Here is a 22,419-nt window from a genome sequence, read left to right as displayed (position 1 = left end):
TTTGGCAAGGCCCCTAGCGAGATAATCTGACTGAAAATAGTCTCTCATACTCATATCCTTGCCAGTTAGTGGTTTTGGCCAGGTTTGTTGTCATCATGGACTCTTAACAGGTTTACATCTCTCTAATGTTCTTGTTTATGGCTTCCTTCATATTAGCCCTTTCGGATAGAAAAGGCCATGCACCAGATACGCATAAAGGAGCAGACACTATGCTTCTACATACCTTCACGTGCTGGACTGGAATGATTATTCAGTCAGTTCTGCTTGCAAAGAATCAAAGATTTGCAACCAGACCTGTATTATCTTTTTTTTTTTTTAAATATATATATATATATATATATATATTTATTTATTTATTTAATTGAGGGCACAGGTCAGCTGCTAACCAGGCGAAGAACTTTCTGTTGTTGTTGCCAATATTATTAGTACTGTTACTATTATTTTAACATGCTTGGCATATTACTTCAAAAGATCGAAAAACTATCAAATCCCCTTCCCTCTTACAGAGAAATGCTAGGCAAGACTCTTATGTTCTGTGTTATGAAGACTCTGGGGCTAGAGTTGTTTTGTGTGGGTGGATCCCGATGGTGCAGCTTAGTGTTGTAGGTTTTGGTTTTAAATTCAGTAAGTCCTGATATACTGCACCATATGTGTTACGTTCTTTAATAGCTTAAGAAAGCTTGGTCATAAGTAATGTGGGAGATAACTATAATTACTTCTGTGGGAACAACTTCATAAATGCAAAATACACTTCATTCTTAGGAGTGCTAAAAATAACGAGGGAACTGTTCTGAAATCATGCTTAAGTTTTAAATATTTGCTTCTAAGATTTAAAGGTTATCTAAGGGATGAGGTATTATAAAGAAAATTTACAATAAACAGACTTCATGTGTGATCTTAAGTAATCCATTTAACCTGTTCTATCTCACATTCCTATATGCAATAGGAAGAAAATATTTTCTTCCATCAGTAGGAAGTAATTAAACTCTAATAAATATTGTGAAGTGCTCAGAGTTAATTATAATAGTGTTCATATAATTCTTTAGATAGATCACATCTTAATCTACTAGTTTAAAAATATGAAAGTACTAAAATACTTTGGAAACATTTTAGTTGGGATCATTTGGTGTAACTTTCATTACTACAGCTATTTCTGATCAAGATGCAATTAGCTTGAAAAAAAAAACCAACAAATATCAGTATGTTATTATTCTAAAAGACAAATTATTTTTGTAGAATATTGCATACTTGTCACTTCTTTCCTTTGCAATTCCTATTATTATTTATTTTTCTTACTGATAAGTAACTGCAAGTTCTTTTTTTTTTTTTTTTTTTTTTTTTTTTTTTTTGACAGCTACCAGTTGTTGAGTGGATATAAGCCTGCTCCCATGGATCTGAGTTTTATCAAACTGACCCCCTCTCAAGAAGCTATGGTGGATAAACTAGCAGAGAATGCTCACAATGTGTGGGCAAGGGACCGTATCAGGCAAGGCTGGACCTATGGTATCCAACAGGTAAGTGCTAACTTCACACACTTAAGAAAGCACTTATTTACTGAGATATTTCACAGTTAAACGAGAATAATTGGTACACAAGAGTAGGAATAAGTATCTAATGAATGCTAGTCTGTCAGTCAAGAGAGCAAAAATATGTAATTAAAGCAATCCTTTTGCTATATCTTCTAGCAATACAAGACTGCTTTTATAAGCAGGGAAAAAAAAAGTTGGTTGTGTATTCTTTTATGCTATCTGTATCTCAGCATGAGAAAATTGCATGCAGGAAGCTAATATGTTTTAGTATTTTAGGAAATGTAATCAGTGACTTTCAGTAGTGGTATCATTTAAATGTTGGCAATCCTGGAAATTGTATGTTTTTGTTGATCCAGCAAAAACAGAATGTAAACTTCTAGTAAGCACTTTGCTAACATATTTCTGGCAAAGACAATATGTAACTGAGAATAGTTAAGCTAGTCTCCAAGTTTCAGGAGATCTTGTGATCTTGATTCAATGAGCAGGAAAGCTATATGGTAGGTGTCAGAATGTGTTGTAAGGCAGGGGAATAAAAATTAAGCATGGTGGATTGTTAACAGCAAAACTCACAGTCTTTGTTTTCTTTCTTTCCTTTTTTTTTTTTTTTTTTTTAAAGTCAATGATCACAGTAATTACAATGAGTAATTTGTTGTTTTTCGAAGCAGCTGCTATATTAGTTTTTCCTTAGAAGTCAGATTTTCTATTCTTTTTGTGATTATCTTTGAATTTTATATAGGGAAACCTATCTTCTGTTAATAAGTGTGTGGTAGCATATCACAGTGAAATTTTAGTAAAATCCACCCTCTGGGAGAAAATATGAGTTTTCATAGATTTGCGCTGGGCATTTTTTTTTTTTTTCAAATGAAAAACACTGTTTTGTAGGTACATTTTATTTCCAGCCTACAAAGAGTGTTTTCATTTTTGACAAAAGTTCTAATTATATATTTCAGTTCAACACATTTCAAGTTTTATTTTTGTACAGGAACCAAGCTCATTCTATTTGCAAAGCTCTTGCGTAAAAGAAATCTGATTTTATATATTTTAAGTTAGTTGCTTCAACTCATCACATACTGGCACAAATACATTTATGTGACTAATTATATGTCATATAGCATTTCAGCATTGTCAATTAAAGTATCTAACTATAAAGCTATCATTTAGGTACTTTGTAAGCTATTTAAAAAAATCTACATTCTGTATTTGGGTCTAGGCACACTATAAACCAATTCTTGTGTTTGCAGACTGGAATATGTACAGTGTCTCCTACTATATAGACACTGAGGATGATTTAGTCTTGGTGCAACTCTGCTTACAGCAGGATTAAATTTGTCCCTAATACTGCATCTTTAAATAAGAGAAGATGGGCCTTTGAAGTGCTGTTAACATTTCTGATAGAATATTAATCATGAGAAGTTTTGGAAGTGATGATTCTCTTCTCTGTTGCCAGCTAGGGGGAACAGATTAATTCAATTTTGAACGCACTGCTATAATCCTGTGTTTATGGAGGCAGTGCACAATTTGCCACTAGAATGAGGGTCTGTCTGTCTCAAGATTCTCACAAGAAATATTTCTGATATATTAAAGAATGCACTCAATAATTTGCACTATGCCTTCTGTAATTTCTCTCCCAGAAGCCAAACATTTTCAATGCAGGGCCTTGCCAATCAGAGAATTCGAAATGAATAAAAGTTGGGAAATTTTTACAGTTTTGATAGAATCACTGACAAAAGTAAAATTTATTTTTGTAACAGATTTTATTTCTTAAGATGAAGTTAAGAAATTACTGGGATCAAATGCATCTGTTTGCTAATTACATTTATAAGTAACATTGGGAAAATGTAAACCCACATATGTAGTAAATGAGGTTTTTTAGATCTTGAGTCTAGTTTAACCTACTTGGTGTATGTGTGCATCTTTGAAAAAACACAAATAATTTTGCTGTATTTGTTGGAGTGAATTTTCAGTTAAATTACATGTTTTCTGAATTAGTGAGATATAATGTGAAAAAGGCAGCTAAATGATGATGTCAAAGATTTCTTGAATGTTATTATGCTGGTAATGATAAGCAAAAGAATATAAAACTTGTGGGTGATGGAGAATAAGATTTCTCCTTTACATTTACACAAGTTATTTATACACTGTCCTTATATATGTTTTGATGTGTCTGTTGATATAGAAGATTCTACTTTTGAAGAGCCTTCATGTGATAATAAATAATTATGAGTTTTATTATGGTCCCTGAAAGATAGCAGAGCTGCTCCCAGGCTACAGCTTTGGTTTAAATAAAAAATAATAATAAAAAAATAATTAGACAAATGCACTAAGGCATGTAAACACCTGAAATCTAACACTGCAACTAAATTTCAGAAGAATCCTGAAGTCTTTCTTAAGTCGTTAGTGCTGTCCATAGGTAAAACTGACCTTACCATTGAATCTAAAAATGCTGTGGCATTGTGGAGGCTCACTGGAAGAGAGAAAGAGGAAGACTTTATCTACTCACTGGTCAGCTGTCTGTGTTTTATCCTCTGACTTAAATTACTGTCCTGGAGGCTAGACTGGAACTTGGACCTTTCCTAGACTCCTTGCCTTGCTCACTGGATGACAGAGCTCAACATGCAAATGAAATCTACTCTAGGATACTACAGATGATAGTCTACTGTTGAGAATATTTGTGGAAGATAGAGGTATAGTTTTGAACACTTTAGGCTTGTAATTACTGAACTGTGCAGGTATCTAAATCCTTTTGATGGCCAGGGACTGATTGTTATATATAGAGAGTATCACTATCACTTGGACCTAATAAATACTAAATTAAGAATATAAGCCCTTTGTTAGGTTTTCTGAGATGCTTAAAGAAGACAGAATGAATCAGGTTCTGATTTTGACTACCACGTCATCCTCTGAAAGAGAGGAAATCGTTCTCTGATTCTCGAGTGGGTTTAGGTATATGATCAATATTGATCAGTTCTTCCCTACCAAGAGAAGGACAATTATAGGTGTGCAAAGAAAAACCTAAAGAATTTTAAAATAAAAAGTTTAAATGGCTATGAAGACGGATACACTTATGGTCGGAAAGCCTCTTAATTGGGGTTGCAATTTTGTAGTCTTGGATACTTATGCTTTAAACAATCAAATATTTTGTTGGGTCTGATTCATTCCAACTGAAGACTTCTTTGGCTTAGTGGGCACTGTTGTTGAGAGTGTAATGAAGTGGTGGAGCGAGCAGTGTCATAGTTATGGTTTCAACATATTCAGGTCGTTAAAGAGCATCGAGACCTCATGAATGTTCATGAACTTCAGGAAGCAGATCGACAAGATTATCAGTATTCTCTACTCCCCGTGTTAAGCAGACAAATTACGTTAGTCTCATTTATAGGTTGGTGGATGGATGATGTCCTTGAAAACTTTACCACCAAAAGTATGTCCTGTGGAAGCCATGCTTTGGGTGTTGATGTTGATTTGCTCTTAATTCAATTCTTTTTCTCTTTTCAAAATAAGTAATGTTATTTTCTTCTGTAGAAAAGACAGACAACTGAATTCCAAAAGTGAATACAATGTTCAGATAACAAATACTATTCATTAAAATTTGAAAGAGGAGAGCAGAACAGCAAACTGCCCCTTTCTGGGTGCAGTGCAAAGATACTTCTCATTCAGTTGGCACACTTACCATATGGCAAGCTGCTAGCTGTTGTCCATGCTGCTGTGTGCTTTTGCTTGTTTCCAGCAATGTATTTGTTTCATGGGCTACATTTTTTTTTTTTTTCATCCCATCAAATTACTGTGACATGTTACAATACTGTAATAAAGTGACGTGGTGCTATACTGTGTAAAACTGTAAACAGTTCATACAGAGCTGTGAAATAGTTTCCTAAGGGAAAGAAATTTACAGAGGTTTGAAAATAGATGAAGTAATGACTGGGAAATATGTTATAAACAGCAATCATACTGTAAAATGGATTAGATTATCTACAAGATCTATTCCATTAAGAATGCCTCATGTTTTTGGGATTATAAAATATGAAACATTAAAGGGATACTGTCAAGTAGTTAATGTATAACCCATTTTTGTTCTTGTTATAGTCTAATGATGAAAATGCCTTCAATGTTCCACACTTTTTCTTCCTCTAAATCCACCACTGCTTGTCAGGATTTTTTTCCTTTACAAGTGATCGCTGCTGTTTGTGCGTGACTATACACAATATTTTTGTTCTGCTGCTGCAGAGCCAGCCAGCCAGCCAGCAGAGGGAGCACAAGTTAACTAATAAATCCTGTTTCCAGAACTGTGTTGACAGCTGTGATGACACTGATCACAAACAAGTAAGTATTTTTCAGTAGGACAGTGTAGCTTGTTGCTCCATGAAAAGAGCAGGAGGAACAAAACAGGTAGGAAAATCAAATTTATACTTACAAGAATATATTAAATATCAAGGGTAAGTGGAAAAACAAGCACAAAATCAGTATGAAAAGTACTTGACAGTGTCCCTTTAAGGGAGAAAATGGTTGCCTACCAGTTTGTCTTCTCTGAATGGGGAAACTGGTAAATGATTGAAGACAGATAAGACAGATAGATACAGACAAATCCTTGGTGTAAGTCAATTAAAGTAATCACATTTCTACTATGAGAGAGGGCTTTTAAAAATATTCCACATATATAGATTTTGAACTTATGTACTATCATGATTCCCTGAGTTACCTAACTTGTTTTTAAAAAGGGATTTTCCATAACAAGCTGATTGAAAAATAGCATTGAAGTATAAAAAGATGCATTTGTGACTAGAGCTTCACAACAGAGTGGAAAATGTTCAGAACTCGCCTGTGAGCTTACAGTGTTGGTTCTAATTGGCATACATCTGTTGTCAAGGCATATATTGCACATAAGTCTGTGTTATTATTTATACAGGAGCAGCTCGACTTTTCTTTCTGTTTTACTTACGTAAAAGAGACAAGCTCAGAGATCACAAAGCAAATGAAAAGAACTTCAAGCGGTCCTCTTCCAGTTACTGAATATAAGTCCCCATACTGATGGTGGGAGTCGCATCCAGAGATTCTGACTTTTAGATTTTGGTTGTATGTATTGTTACTTATGCAGATAGCCAGATAGCTTAGTCAAAGGATGTTGTATTGTGGCTGAAGAATCTAACAATTGAGGGAAAAGCAAACAAACAAAAAACAGTTTTAATAATTGGTTGTAAAAATTAGAAACCTAAACAATTCTTCCTACTGTGTGAAGAGCAACTTAAAAAACATTGTTCCTGACCTGGGATAGTTAGTCACAGCTCTGAAGCAATTATCATGTCCATTTGCAGTTTGGCTCAAAATTCAATGAGAAAGACAGTTTGGTCTTTTAAAACCAGTTCCTTACTTTTTAAGTTTTTGTAGAATAATAATCACTATTTGATTAGGAGTTGGTCTTCCCAGACTGTCTTCTGCTGCACTGTTCTGGCAGAGGAAATACAAATGTATGGAAAAAACGACAAGTTTAAAGCTTGTCAATTATTTTGTCATTAAGTGTATAGAAAGATGCATCTTGTCCTTGTAAAAAAAATAATGTTGTTACATCACTTTCACATTTTACATTTTTTATATTGTTATGTTAATTCCTTCCATTTACAGTTCAAGCACATTCTGCCAGGCGTTCTGTATGTGTACAGTCCTCAGTGAAGATGGTAGAAGCTGTACGCATAATTCTAAGCATAAATGTACTTCTGAGTATAGAACCAAACTGCTAGAAAGCCAGTTTAGGAACACAAGTTCTGCTATGGGTGGTTACATTTAGGATATATTTTTTTAACATTGTCAACAATATAAGTTTGTTAGGACTGTAGTGTGCTTTCCAATTCTAATGACTCTTAGAGCTTGAAATGACTTTCTACTAAACATGAATTCAGAATTATTTTTACCTTATGATTTTTTTTTTTTTTTTTTTTTTTTTTGATATTAATGATTTATGGTTAAAGCTATGGTAAACACAGAAAAGCTAGGCCTCTGGATAACCAGATCAGAAATTTATAGTATACGTAAATGATCCAGCTCACACTATATATGCCTCACATGTTGGCTCACTGAGTTGAGTTTCTGACAGCACTGCTGGCAAATTCACCAGTAGTGTTTATAGTGGCAGTTGCTCAAAAATCTTTGTGGAAGTGCAAGACCTACAGACGTAGCAGCAAACAGAATCCTTTCACAGCTGCGAAATGAGGGTTTATTATGGTGCAAATGAAGCTTGGAAAACATCAGCACATCTGTCTCTCACTTGAATATGTGATGAAATACACTGACTTTATGCTTGTCATTTAACAGCTTTGGTTAAGAGAACAAAATCATTTTGGGACTACATAGAATATGTATCTGTACAACACTAATGCTTTAAATCACAAAACTTACAATGCCATTGAATTATTATAATCATTTCTGCACTCTTCCTAATCCATGTTTTAATTTTTCAGTGTTTTCCTTTCTTTCTCTTTGATAGGCACTATTTTATATGTTTTTCTTTGTGTGTGTGTATGTGCGTGTGTGTGCATGTTTTTGTTCCTTTTGGTCTGGTGATCCTGAATTTATCAGAGCTTTGGGATGGCCCAGGACTGCATAGGTTTGCAGTATCACTTTTATAGCTCTGAAAACTATATTCTTTATCATTTCAGATGTCTTTCAGAGGTTTATATAAGGCTTTTTGTGTGTGTGTGTGTGTGTGTTTTGTTTGTTTGTTTTGTTTTGTTACTGAATTACTTCTGAAGAATACAACATTGTTATGCACACTGTCTCTTAACAAGTACTTCTGTTAGAGTTGATTACAGTTTGACTGGTATTCTGTGCTGCTGTAGATGTTACAGACGCTCCTGTTTCTTACTCTTACATTACATCTGTCTATGAAAGCTGCAATTTGTACTAGATGAATTATCTACATGTCACATACTCATATTCACTGAATGAATTAATGCAGTTCTGCAGCTCCCGTTGTATTTCCTCTGTGAATTATTCTGCAGTAGCATTCATTACCTGTAATGAAAAGGCTCCTTGATAAATGTTGGTGTGTGTTTGGGTGTATTTTCTATAGTTCTTTTTTTCTGCTATTAAGAGTTATATTTGCTTAGTGTTGATGTTGACTTAATACTGCCATACTGCCTATTTCACATGTACTCTACAAATAACTACACATGTGGTAATCCAATTACTATAAATATAATAATTGTAATTAATGTCGGGGGGGGGGGGGGGGGGGGGCAGGACACTAGATGATCTTTAAAGGTCCCTTCCAATCCAAACCATTCTGATTCTATTTTCAACTAAATCTGTTCTATACATCGTATATTGTAATACAGACTTTGTGGCTGGAATGCTTTCTTTTACTTTGCTTTACTCCAAATTCAATTGTAAAGGACCATATGTGGTGTTTGTGTTGTACTCAATAGAAACAAAGTTGTGTAATAAAATACCTAGGCTTCTTTATTTTCTTTTACTGTGTTTTGGTTCTGAATTCAAAACCAAACAATTATATAAACTTCATGTGTGCTACTCAGCTCAAACCATTTGAAACAGAATTTTGTCAAAAAGCTTAAGGTTTTCTGTTGTTCTTGTTCTATTTATTTTGTTTCACATGACTTAGTGAACAAGTACTTGAGCAGACAAACGCTATACAAAACGCAGTCTTCTGATGAAGCATTAGACTGTCAAACCTGGTAAATTCTGGAGGGGTAAAAAAAAACCAAGCTGTTATCCATCTCTTAAAAGTCTGCAGTACACTACAAAATAGTTACTTTTCTGTAGTGAATAAAAATAATTAAGTCTATGTACAAATTGTAAATATACTTAAAAATTACCACTCTTAGCTAATCAGCTCTCTTACTTGATTGTGACTGTGCAAAACTCAATTAGTGTATAGGATCATTCTTTTGATTTGCTATGCTTAAACTGCAGAGGTTTGGAAGATCAGAAGTACCAAATCTTATGATGAGTATAGCAATAACAGTTCTTAAGTCAGCAATAAGTATAACATTCAAAATTTAGACAGACAAATAACAGGAAATAAAGAACAGAACTATTAAAAGAAAAATCCCTACTCTTATTCATATTTCAAGAAGTAGCCACAGTTTGAATTAGTGAAAAAGGTCACAATGTTAAATAATCTTATACCTAAGTAAGGAAAATAACTTGTAAATCTGTTTTTTATTTTTTATGCCTTTTTGTTGTTGTTGTTGTTGTTGTTGCATACTGTAACTGTGTGCTTAGGCATTTCTAAAGGAAGTAATATTCTAGATATATTTTATTATCATATATAATTATCTGCTGATTGCCCATATATTAATGTACATTAATGGTTGCTATAGCAATTACCAGGTCATTAGGCTAACTGTAATTAATATTACGGATGAGAAATTATACTACTTATAGGAAGTTAACTGTTATTCCAGTTATTTCTGATTCATTTTTTAAAGAAAAAAATTCATAATGTCCTTTTGGACAAACAGCATTTCAGAGGAAAATATTTCTCCTTTTATACATTTTGCAAGACAAATAATTTTAAGCCATGGTGTTTCATCTGTGCTGTTAATGTGAATATTTTCACATAATTTTTTTTTTTTCACTTTTTTTTATCAAGTAATTCCTTGTAACAGTTCTTTCAGTATATTTTTGGTCCATTCTGTTTTGGTAGCAGCCTTTTTCAAAATCTACTGAATCAAATATTGGAAAAAAAGGAAACTTCAGCTTAAAAGTGTTTTAAGTATGGAAAGAGAGCCTCTCAAATGATCTTTGTGTTTACCCTGACATTGGCCATCCCACTGGATATAACTGATATGGTATAGTACTTAGTGTCATCAGCAATGTGTTATCTTTATGTTTTGTTAGCCATTCTAGCACGCAGGTAATGCCTGTCCAGTAATATTTCTTTTTTTTTCTAGAAGGAAATTCATTGGTAGGACCAGATTTCATAAAGCACTGGTTAATAACTGCACTTCAGTGTTCACTCACTATGATGAGCCCAAAGGCAGATAGCCTTGCATTAAAAGGGCAGCAAAAAAATGCCTGCAAGAATTTGTCAGAATGGATATGCCATTTCTTTTCTGACTGCAAAGACATATAGAATGAAAACTACATACTTTCTTAACAATGGAACTGCAATGCTATAAAAAAGCAAGATACTGTAGGCTCTGTTTTCTAAAATAATAGACGCTATTTTTTGTACTTCTTAATAATTTAAACACAAAATGCCTCTAACTATCTTTGGAATTTGTATCCAAACAGCAATCGTTTTTGATATGTCTAATTAATAATAATAGAAAATCGAGATATTAGGAATAACATGGAGAGTTATTTGCATGGTTTCTCTCAGGACACAAGAAGAAAATGTAGACAAGTAAACAATTCTATTAGTTACTGAAATTTTGAAGGTCACATAAGTAATCCAGTTAAATAATGCTTTCAAATAAGATAATTTTGACTAGAATAAAATCTAATCAATGTTACATTAATAAACCTAAAATGCAAAGTTTAATTCATACCAACATGTTAATTTCAGTGGAAGGTGAAGTTAATTACCTATTACAAAAATTCTGCGGGACATAATCACATTAGTTATATTCTTACAAGAACCTTTATTTTGGAAAAATAATTTTTAAAGTATTTCATGTAACAAGGCATGGATTTATTATCCATTTTATTATTTATTAATTATTAAGTATGTTTATCAATATTTTTATTGGTAGTGTCTTTTATTGTTCATTTTGTTTATATCTTGTTGATCTTTTTGTTGTAGTTTATATCTTGTTTAGTTGTATGACCAAAAAAACCCAACCTATACATTTGTGCTACAATATTATCTTTGTGCTTGTTATACACTAGCTTCCTGTGGTAGCTGCTTCATAAAGAGTGAACAAAAAGATAATCCCTTTGACTTTTCAGTCAAACTCTTCGCATTTGTCGGTGTTCTTGTTGTTTGGGTTGGTTAATAATAATTGAATTTTAATCAAATTTCAGCAAATTATTTGATAGAAAATTGGGCACAAGCTGTGCAGATTCCTTTACTTGTGTATTGCTTTTTTTTTTTTTTTTTTTTGAGTAAATTCATTGTTACTATTTTCTAGGCCACTGCAACTTTTTAGAATCCTTGTTGTGTCTGTGATTCCACTTATACCAGTTGGTATAAGTAGTAATTTTTGTAATTATTGTAATAGTAATTATTGCTACAGCACAATTTATCTTTAAGAGAACGTACAGCTTCTGAAATTGAATTTGATTTTTCATACTTTTACAGGATGTGAAAAACCGACGAAATCCTCGCCTTGTACCTTATGCTCTTTTGGATGATCGGACGAAGAAGTCAAACAAAGACAGTCTTCGTGAAGCAGTCCGCACCCTTTTAGGCTATGGTTACAACCTGGAAGCTCCTGACCAAGATCATGGTAAAAAATTTTGTTGTCTCTCTCTCTCTCTCTCTCGAAATTAAAGACTATTCCACTTCACTACTTGATTTGTTGGTCCAGTAAAACAACCTAAACAGTTAAAAGCTAAACAGTTAAAACCTTCAAAGCTAATAGGCCCTTTCCTATGTATTATGTTGTTATATTACCCATTGACTTTACATTCCTTATCGTTTCCTTTTCTCCTCCAGTAACCTCAAATGAATGAAGAATTTTTAAAATGTTTCATTTTGTGTCACATTTTGTGATACAATTTTTGTAATTCATACAATTTTTTTCCACTACTTTTTATTGTTTTTGACATTTAAGGTGAATAAATAATTTCAATAATTTAAATCAGGATTGTGAATGCCATAAGACATAACCCTAAAAAATAGAAAATCAAGAAAACACGTATATCGTCTTGGTCTTATACCAGGGAATAAAATGTATCCTTGCATTTTAAATATATGCACAAATATTTGAGGTGCCCCAAGCCAAAATCATTTTAAAATTAAAATATTTTTGATTAGTACCATCTTTGTTATTTCACAACGGAATAGCAAAATTGCTAAGAAAAAGATTATATGTAAGCTCAGTAGAAGTCAATTTTATGTTCTTGCAGTTTTAACTTCAAATAGTTAAGGAAAGATTCTGCAGTTAGCATACAATCCTCTATTTAAATACTTAAAACTAAAAGATGACATTTTCAAAGACATGCATATAAACCAAATATATGTGTTTGCAATCTGAAAAACTGCTGAATTAGATAATCTGTTAGATCTATTTTCTTAGGTCTTCAAAGTTCAATAGACTGTAATTAAACTTTAACTCATTTCCTAGCAATGTTTTGATTGAAATTGCACCATTGCTAGTCTGAATATTTTACTGATATGTAGGGCAGTGTTTTCAGCATCTATAGTTTGATTCAGTTTTTATGATAGGCTACATTTTTAAACTGGTATCATGAATGTGTAATAGGGATAGATTGCTGAACAGGCAAAATAATCTATTGCTGTGTAGAGTAGATTGTGCTAGTGGCAAAACACCATGGTCTCTGTTAAATCTGCGTGTGTTTAGTGGGTTTAAAACTGATTCATAATCTTTTAATTTTTCCCACTCCCCTCCTACTGTGGGAAAGAGGTACTGCATAGAGAGAGAGAGCATGACTTCTGCATGGTTCTGAGAAGGTGAGTTGCCTGGTGCAGGAGGTGTTTGACTCCTATGAAGATAAAGGAGCTAGCTGGTGGTAGGGAGAGGGAAAGAAAGCACATTCTTTTTCTACCATCTTCTCCAAATCCCATTGAACAATATTAATTCCCTTTCCTCATTTACAGCTCTGAGAAGCAAATGTACCTGTCTTTCCTTAGTAACGAATGGCTAGAAAAATCAATTAACAGAGGATCTTTGAGCTAGCTCTGTGCATGGAGTTACCAATTAAATGAAAAGAGCACGTGCTATCCTTGCATCTGAAAAGTGTCATTAATCCTGTTGCAAAATTTCCAGACTAAAGGACTTGCAGAAGTGTCCAACAAACTAGTCTTCCTCAAAGACTAGAATTGCAGTCAACCACAGGTTTTATACGTATTTTGGGGATTTAAGTTTAACAGTTTATGAACCTCTGCAGTTTCTGAGATGCATAAATCATGTCACACGGATTCCCTTTCATTAGCCAAAATCCATACCGTTATTAAATGATATAGAGCCATCTAGTGGTGTTCTGCATCTCCGTTGATGACTTTTATTTTAAACATTGATTTACAGAACTGTATAGCAGCATTTTTTTAATTCTTTGCTATAAGTATTATTTATTTGTTAACCACAGCAGCTGTAGCTTAGGGATTGCTTAGAATCTAGAAAGCCTTAGTTTACTTAGAATTTAAAAAGACAATGCAGTCTCACTTCGCATGCTTTGTGGTGGTCAATCTCCTGTATAGGAGAGGTATTGAGGTATTGAGGATCTTCAAAAGTGGTTTTAAGGCTTTAATTGTGTAGACCATTAAAGAGAAAATGATACTGGTAAAAGGATTATGTGGCAGAGAGTTCAGAGTTGCTTACAGGAGATTTATTGAGCTTGAGTCCAGAAAGGCCAAACATTTGGGGTATGAGGTGTGATAGTAATTTCTGAGGGACATGATTTTGTAGGCTATGCAAGATAAGGTTAGAAATACTGACTTTTTTATGGCTGAGAAAATAGAAAATACTGTGTTAAGAATAGAAAATTCTTAACACAGTCTAATGGGCAGGCGGGTGCAGACATGTTTGAGCTTATAAGAAAGTTTCAGCTGATTAGAAATTCAGAAAGAGGAGGAATTGCAGTGGTAAGACTGGAATATTGAATTTTCAAAGGCTGAGCAAGCTTTGATACTTTGCAAATTTGTGGGAAAACATCCAAAATGCTTTAGGCATTCTTTTTCCTAATCTGAGAGAGAGTCAGATTGATCCCTAGTTGTGTGATCTGATTAATGGAGAGAAAACTGTAAAATACTAGAGAATAGAGTAGTAGCTCAGAGAACTTAGGGAAGAAAGATCAACTAAGCAGTATTATTATTATTTTTTTAATATTTTTTTTTTAAATGCATTTTTTCTTATTTCAGGCTACCTTATGGTTTGAATTGATAGTAAAGTCTTGGAAAACTCACTGTATACTGATGTGGGAAGATGGAGACAGGCCTAAGGGTTAGCCAACAATATTAAAGGAAAACCAGAAACAAGATAGGATAAAAAGTGTTTAAAAGGTTGTTAGGAATGGCCATCTCTGAGGCACCATGTAGGATCATGAGTAGTACTAGTATTCAAGGAGTATTCAAGGAGTATTCAAGGGTAAATGCTTTTTGGCAATATTTGAGAACATCTTCCATAGGTAGAAGTAGATGGATGCCACATAGCTCCACATGGATAAATCAATGATTATTTTTTTTCAACCCAGTATGTTCAGTGCACTGAGGGGGGAAAAAGGAGATTTGGAGACATAGATTAATCTAAGACTTGTGCTTTTGTGAATGACAGAAACAAAAGTAGATTTGTATCAGAAGAGATTTATCCAGAAGATGGTGGTAAGATAGTGCAAGTGGTAGCAAAAGAACAGGAATACTGACAAGAACATTGAGCTAGGAAGATGGAAAGTTGGATCAGAGAGTAGAGATCCAAGTCCAAAACTTCACTATTAGTTGTGAAGAAAAAGAGAAAAGATGGAGGTATTTTTATGTCTGAAAGCAGTGTGTTTTCCAGCATAGTTTTTCTCCCTTTAAAAAAGCTTAAGCACTTAAAAAATAAAATTAAATGATAATAATAAAAAAATCTTTGTTCATAATTTCCACAAAAGTTATAAAGCAGAAATGTGAAGCACAAGCTAAGCACTTCTCTACTGCTGTTATGGAGCACGGGGAAGAACATGTTTATATTGTCTCAAGCTTTCTCTTGAAGGTTCTTTTTGTCCTCGTTCTCTGAAGAAGCCCAATAGCAACTCAGTTTTATCTATAAAAATACTTTGATAAAGTGTTTTATATAAACCATACTGATTTATCAATATTTTTATGCCATTGCTCCTTCATCATTTAAGAGAATCGATGATAACTTTTAAGAAAAAATAAGTTTAATGTGTTAAAGTGTAACTCCAGCCTCCTTTGAACCTCTTAGTGAAGTCATACTGGTCTTCGAGACAATATATTACTCATAATTACCTGACAATGTGTGAATGTTAACTTAAACTCTCTTAAACTGGCTTGTTACAAATCACTTGCATTTACAGTTAAGAGAATTTTGAAATGAAACATAGTAAGCGATGATAAGATAAGCAATGATCATGCTACAGATAATTAACAAAATTAATCAGTGGCTGAGAAAGCTTTTGTTTTAACACAGCAGTTAATTTATTTTTCACTCCATTGCACTAGACAAGAGAAGTGAAAAAGCTACTTTTCTTGAACTTTGAAGCTGCTGTGGCAGTTTTTAAAGCACTCTATGAAATCTAGTCTCTCATCTGACTTTCGCTTCAACAGTTTGAGAGAGAGTATAGGAGAACAGTCAAAACAATTTATATTTGGCATGTTGTTTTTTTCTGATTTCACTAGCTAATAATATTTTCAAAATATTGTTTTATTCTGTTGTTGTTTTGTTTTGATTTGTTCTTAAACAGTAATCTGCAGACATTGCCTTTAACGCTACCTTTATGCCCTTCTTAAGGCACCTTTATTCTTTCAAGACTTGCTGCGTTTTATCTTGACAGAAGTTAATATACTTTTCCTGAGGCAGAAGTAAGATTACTTTGGGCTATTTTGTCATTGCTGTTGTTAAACAAAGATGTCTCATAGTTTAGGAATCTTAACTCAAAGACAAACACTTGTCTTTTATAGTGACTTAGTGACTGGAAGTGATTGGAGGATGAATTTTATTATTATTATTATTATTTATTTTTTATTTTTAATCTAAATAACTGGGAGCCCGATTCACAGAATCATGGAACTGTTGAGGTTGGAAGGGAACTCTTGAGATGTCCCTCTCACTGCTCAAGCATGGTCAGCGAAAGCAGATTACCTAGTAGCATGGCCAGATGGGTAATGAATATATCCAAGGACTGTGAATCCACAGCCTTTCTGGAAACCTGTTCCAGTGTTGGACCATCCTCACAGTAAAAAGTGTTTTCCTGTGTTCAGATAGAATTTCATGTGTTTTATTTTGTGCCCTATTTCTTCTTTGTGTCTGGCTGTCTCTACTTCATTCCTTCCCATCAGGTATTTATACAAACTAATAACATCATCTCTGAGCATTTTATTCTCTGGGCTGAGTAGTCGCAGCTCTCTCTTACCCCTGCTCATGAAGGATGCTGCAGTCACGGTCCTGTGCTGTATTTGTTCCAGTAAGTCTGTATCTTTCTTGTACTGGGGAACCCAGAGCTGAACCTAGCATGTGGACTCCAGGGTCCCAAGTAGAGAGGAACCTTCAACCTGCTGGCAAAGCTCTTCCTGATGAGCCTAGGATGCTGGTGGCCTTCTTTGCCACAAGGGTATATGCTGGCTCATATTCAACCTCTCCTTCTCTGCAAACTTGCTTTCCAGTTGGTCAGCCCCAGTGTGAAGTGCTGCTGGGGGTTGCTCCTCCCCAGGTGCCAGACTTTTTCCCTTTGCTGAACTTCATGAGATTCCTCTCAGCCCAGTTCTCCAGCCTTTCCATGTCCCTTTGAATGACAGCGCAACTGTCAGCTGTATCAACTGCTCTTTCTAGTTTTGTGTCATCTCTGAACTTACTGTGGGTGCACTCTGTTCCATCATCCAGATCAGTAATGAGAATGGAAAACAGAATTTTCTCCAGTACCCCTGTAGACAATAGTAGCCTTGGGGTACTCCTGTAGGGACTTGCCTCTATGGGGACTTTGTGCTGCTGATTACATTACTCTGGGCCTGGCTGTTTTCAGCCAGCCTTTCAATACACCTCAGTGGGGGCTTATTTAACCCATACTTTATCAGCATTTCTATGAGATGTTAAGGGAGACATTGTGAAAAGCCTTACTACAGTCAACACAAAAATATCCACTGCTCTCCCGTTATCCGCAGAGCAAGCCACCTCATTATGAAAGGTTATCAGACTGGTTATGTGTGATTTCCCCTTTCATAAATGCATGCTGACTAATCCTGATTACCTCCTTGTCCTTTATGTGTTTGGAGATGTTTTTCAGGAGGATGTTTTCCATCATCTTCTCTAGCATTGAGTGACCTTTTTTTTTTTTTTTTTTTTTTTCCTTATTGCTCCTCTTGAAAACTGGAGTGACATTTGTTCTCTTCTAGTCTTTGAAAACCTCTCTCAGTTGCCATGACCTTTCAGAGATAATTGGGAATGGTTTCACAATGACATCAGCCAGTTCTCTCAGCACTTGTGGATTGCAACCTACCAGGGTTAATGGGTTTGTTTAAATCCAATTTAAGTATTCCCTAGCCTGGGTCTCCTCCACTGAGAATAAGTCTTCCTTACTCCAGACTTTCTCTCTTGTCTCAGCAGCTGAGGATTCCTGAAGGCCTATCTTACTGTTAAAGACTGAGGAAAAGAAATCACCAAGTACCTCAGTCTTTCCAGTCTCATTTATCACCAGGTCAGCAAGTGGACCATAGGTTCCTAAATCTTCTTTTTGTTATTTGTGTTTGTAGAATCCTTTCTTGCCTGTCATATTCCCTGATAGATTCAACTCCAGGTCAGCCATAGTGCTCCAAACTCTAGCCCTGCAAGGTTGAACAGAATCTGTGTATTCTTTCTGTGTCCCCTGGCCCTATTTTCAACCACTTACAGGTTTCCTTTTTATGTCTGAGTTCAGTTACGAGTTCCTTGCTCATCCAAGCAGGGCTCCTGCTGCCCTTTCTTCTTGCTGAACATGTGGCTTCTAGTTGTTTGAAGAAATCCTCATTTACTATTTTAATAGCAGTTATAGCAGTTAGGCTTGATGAATTTACCCATGTTGGTCTGCCTGCTTATCTTTACTTATAAGCTCAGAGCTTGCTCCTGAGCCATCCCAAGGCAGATCTCCATACATTCCAGCTGCTTTCTCGCATAAAGGCCAACTCTTTCTCACAGCCGGTCCTTCCTAAAAAATAAAAAAGTGTGTCCATCCATTGCAAAGTTCCAGTCATGTGAGTTATCCCATCATACCTCTGTGATCCTGATATGCATCATAGCCCTGTAACTGCATTCATTTTTAATTTGACATGCTGCATGCATCAGTGTAGTCATCTGAGAGGTGCCCAAGGATGCTGGTTCCCCAGAAGAGGCAAGGGAGCCCCATCAAGCTGTTCTGCAGGCACTTTCTCCTTTGTATGCTTATACACAAACAGGTTCAAGTTCATCTCTGTTTTCTTGATTGCTGCATCCCTTCTGTTCTTGTCATTCTGGGCGCTTGGCTTGCCACCCTTATCCTCAGCTTACTTGGCTGTTTTCTAAGGAATCATGTCCTTCCTTGTCATTTCTAGTTTAAAGCTCTCCCAGCAAGGTTGGCCTGCTGTTGGCAAAGATATATTTGCCTGGTTTAGTCTCATGGATCCCATCTCTTCTTTGAGGGTTTTTAAACCTCAAAGAGGGTCATCCTGTTGTAGAAACTAAAACCTTGCCGTCAACACCAGCTGTGCAATGAGTTTTTAACCCTCAGGATCAATCTGGTTGTCTTCAGGTCCTTCTCTCCCTCACTGATTGGATCAAGGAGGACACTACTTGAGCCCTTGACCACTTTCCCTAGAGTCAATTCTTGTAACATCCCAGATCATTCCTGGCTTTTTCACTGGTATCTGCATGGAAGAACAACAGGGGTTAGTGCTTGGAGGGCCAGATGAGCCCTCCATGACATGCAAATGTTAGCATCATCTCCATGACATGCAAATGTTAGCACCTGGCAAGCAGCAAACTTTGCTAGTTTCACTGTTAAAATGTTTCTTTATATAATCTATCTTAACTTGCCTCAGGAATACAATGCGAAAATCTATATGCTGTATTTCAAAAAAAGGGAAGGCAATCTTTTAAGCGTTATGAATTAATGCATTATATTCTCTCATGCTTTATATTTGGGTTAGCTCTTTGATTGCTTTACTGATGTGATAATAGGTCATCTGTTCTTCAGAATGCCAATTCCATTACTTCCTAATATTTTTCAGTGTGCTTTAAAGACAGGGCTGTGAATTTGTTGTTTTCACTGCTTGTATTTTATCAGTAGTTGAATACAGTACTTGATGTTACTTTTATTTTTTCTTTACCTTTTTATTTTTTAAACCTCACAGCGACGAGATTGGATGTATGCAGTGGGATAATGGAAAAATTTAGGATCTTCCGCACAGAGAAGACTTATGCCGTGAAGGCTGGGAAGTGGTACTTCGAGTTTGAGGCAGTTACAGCAGGAGACATGAGAGTTGGCTGGACAAGGCCGGGTTGCCTGCCAGATCAGGAACTTGGCTCAGATGATGAAGCTTTTGTTTTTGATGGCTTTAAGGTTTGTTTATCTGTAATTATATGAGTGATTTCAAAACTTTATTTTGCATCTTATTCTGTGTGCCATTGCCTCAACTTAATTGCTTTCTTTTCTTCCATCTCTGTTCTATGAAATTATTTCTCTCTCTTTGAGGCCGTACGTGGAATAGCGAGAAAAATACAAAAGCCTAAGCTATAAATCAGTGCCACCTGAGGAATTCATTAGCAGACTTGGGTCAGTCATCCAAATCCCTTGCCCATCCAAAACCCTGCAGTCTTGGACTTGGTCAGTCATACAAATCATTAATCATGCCCTGAAACACTGTGGTATCTCACAGAAGCTTATAGAGTTCATCCCATCCACAGACAATTCTGTTCCTTCCAAAATTTGTTATGACAGAATTTTGATTTATTTTGTATTCAAGAGTTTTAGAATTATATTTAAGGAAATAATAAAGTTTATTTGGAAGCAATGAATTTATAGGTCACTAGATTGAACAAAAACAATTGTTAAAAAAAAAAAAAAACAGTTTGTGAAACAGCTATTTAACATTGTAACTGATAGCATGTTATTTTCATTACACATCTCTCATGCAGCTTCTGCATAAAAATAAGCCATGTTCTTTGTTACTAAAATGTTGAAATAGCAATTTGCCCTGTCAGCTCACGTAGCAACATTTTAGAATATGTTTGAGAGGAGTGCTTGCAGGAAGTTAATTGTTGGATTTCCATTTTCAAAGTTAACTTGCAATATTCACAGGCATTGTTTTGGAATGATATGCTGTGGAAGTTTTAATTTTAGTGCTGTGTTAATTGAGGGGGCTAATTATTAGTTTTACCACTAAAAGGGAGATGAACACATACATTGTCATTGTTATTCTTTGAAAGTCTTTGAAATCCTTTACAGGCACAGCGGTGGCATCAGGGTAATGAGCATTTTGGCCGCTCATGGCTGGCAGGAGATGTTGTTGGATGTATGGTTGACATGAATGAACACACTATGATGTTCACCTTAAATGGGGAAATCCTTCTCGATGACTCAGGTTCAGAACTTGCATTCAAGGACTTTGAAGTTGGTGATGGTAAGTACTGTAATATATTGTGCTGTTAACATACTTTTTGTTCCAGTTCTCTTTTAAGTTCCCCTTTCTAGATAAAAAAGGAAGTGAAAATTTAGCTATTTAGCTTGACATGCCACACGCACAATTTTCTTGATGTAGTTAAAGTATGCTAGACTGTATATGTTCAAAGTAGAAAGGAAATAGTATCAACATAACTGGAAAAAACCACTAGAGTTCAGCGGCTCTAGCCAGCATATAATATTATTAATTATAACTTTCTAGGATGCAGTGTTGATTCTACATTCTTTAATTGAAGACACAGTCCCTATTTTGCATTTCCATGTTTCTCTCTGTATTGCCACAGAGAATTGCCCCTGTATGGAAAAGAAAATTGCTTTAAAACCTAACGAGATTTTTTTTAAACTAATTTCTGTGGACTTTGTTTTGTTTTTCAATGCAGAATTTCTGTTCTTGCTGTGTGTTGTGGATCCGTAGTAGCTCTTTGAGACACACTAAAAACAACGTTAGTATATTTAACAGCAGTCTTATTGGGTTCTGAAAATAATTTGATTTTTTCACTCATTTTGCAAATATTTTGTAAATTAATTTTATACTATGAGTATTTATTGTGGCATATTCAGTGTATTTGCATAAACTATAAATGAATTGGTGTAGTAACAAACAATAAGTAGTGGTAGCCTGAGGATTCATTCATGAAGGCGGTCATATTTTTCACAGCGTGGTGGAGATAAAAATGAAGACAAGAATATATACCACTCAGTGTGTTATTACGCTTACCTAATCCCTAAAAACACGTTTTTTCTTCTTTTGTCATTTTTTTCTAATATATTAAGAAAGCCAACAGCACTGTCAGATTTTGCTGCTATCTTTAGTTTCTCTGTGTGGCCCATAGGACCAAGTCTTGTCTTTTACTCTATTTGATTAGTATCAGGCTTTTGGAAAGGAGTTGTGCTAGGTCTAAGGATGAAGCAAGGTATTTGATGTGAAATTTGCTAGCAAGTTTTGCAATCAGACTCTTGACTATATGTTGCACGGATGTGTATAGGCCTGTGAATTCATGACTTAAGCAGGTCACAATATGATACATGTTATTCAGATCATGTAATAAAACCCTATCAGATTTCTGTCAAATTAGTGAGAGAATATGGTGGGAAGTATAAGCCAGTTATAATTTTTCTACAGCTCTTGGAGGAGAAATGACGCCTGATCCCGTAAATTCTAAACCAGCAGATTGAGTTTTGTGTCTGTTGGTGTTCTTGGTCCAGTTTTCAGAGTCCTAAAGCAGGTTTTAGTTTACCAGGAAGCCATAGGTTATGAGATTGCAAAATACTCTTGACAGATCTGGGAAGAGAGTCAAAAGCTGTATTCTCTGTTGTTCCTCTCATAAGTTTCAACACAGAAGGCACAGATTGGACTGAGAGGTCTAAGGTGACTTTAGGCAATTTCTGTGTTTAAAAAGAACCTAAGAATTTG

At 35.1% G+C, this 22,419-nt stretch overlaps 1 protein-coding gene across 4 annotated transcripts in view; it reads left to right on the top strand.

Annotated features, from left to right (window-relative positions):
• The window catches only part of RYR2 (ryanodine receptor 2), a 400,228-nt gene that overhangs the window by 233,777 nt on the left and 144,032 nt on the right, over positions 1-22,419 (top strand). For all 4 annotated transcript variants that reach the window (XM_035320403.1, XM_035320402.1, XM_035320401.1 and 1 more), the window contains 4 exons: positions 1,355-1,514; positions 11,782-11,929; positions 19,678-19,886; positions 20,772-20,946. In XM_035320403.1, coding sequence (XP_035176294.1) covers positions 1,355-1,514; positions 11,782-11,929; positions 19,678-19,886; positions 20,772-20,946 — 692 coding nt within the window. The remainder of the gene's footprint in view (positions 1-1,354; positions 1,515-11,781; positions 11,930-19,677; positions 19,887-20,771; positions 20,947-22,419) is intronic.

The sequence above is a fragment of the Oxyura jamaicensis genome, chromosome 3, assembly GCF_011077185.1.
Source record: "Oxyura jamaicensis isolate SHBP4307 breed ruddy duck chromosome 3, BPBGC_Ojam_1.0, whole genome shotgun sequence".
In the NCBI taxonomy this organism is placed as follows: Eukaryota; Metazoa; Chordata; class Aves; order Anseriformes; family Anatidae; genus Oxyura; species Oxyura jamaicensis.
Note: the sequence above shows the minus strand (reverse complement) of the source record. Positions and strands in the feature narration are given on the sequence as shown.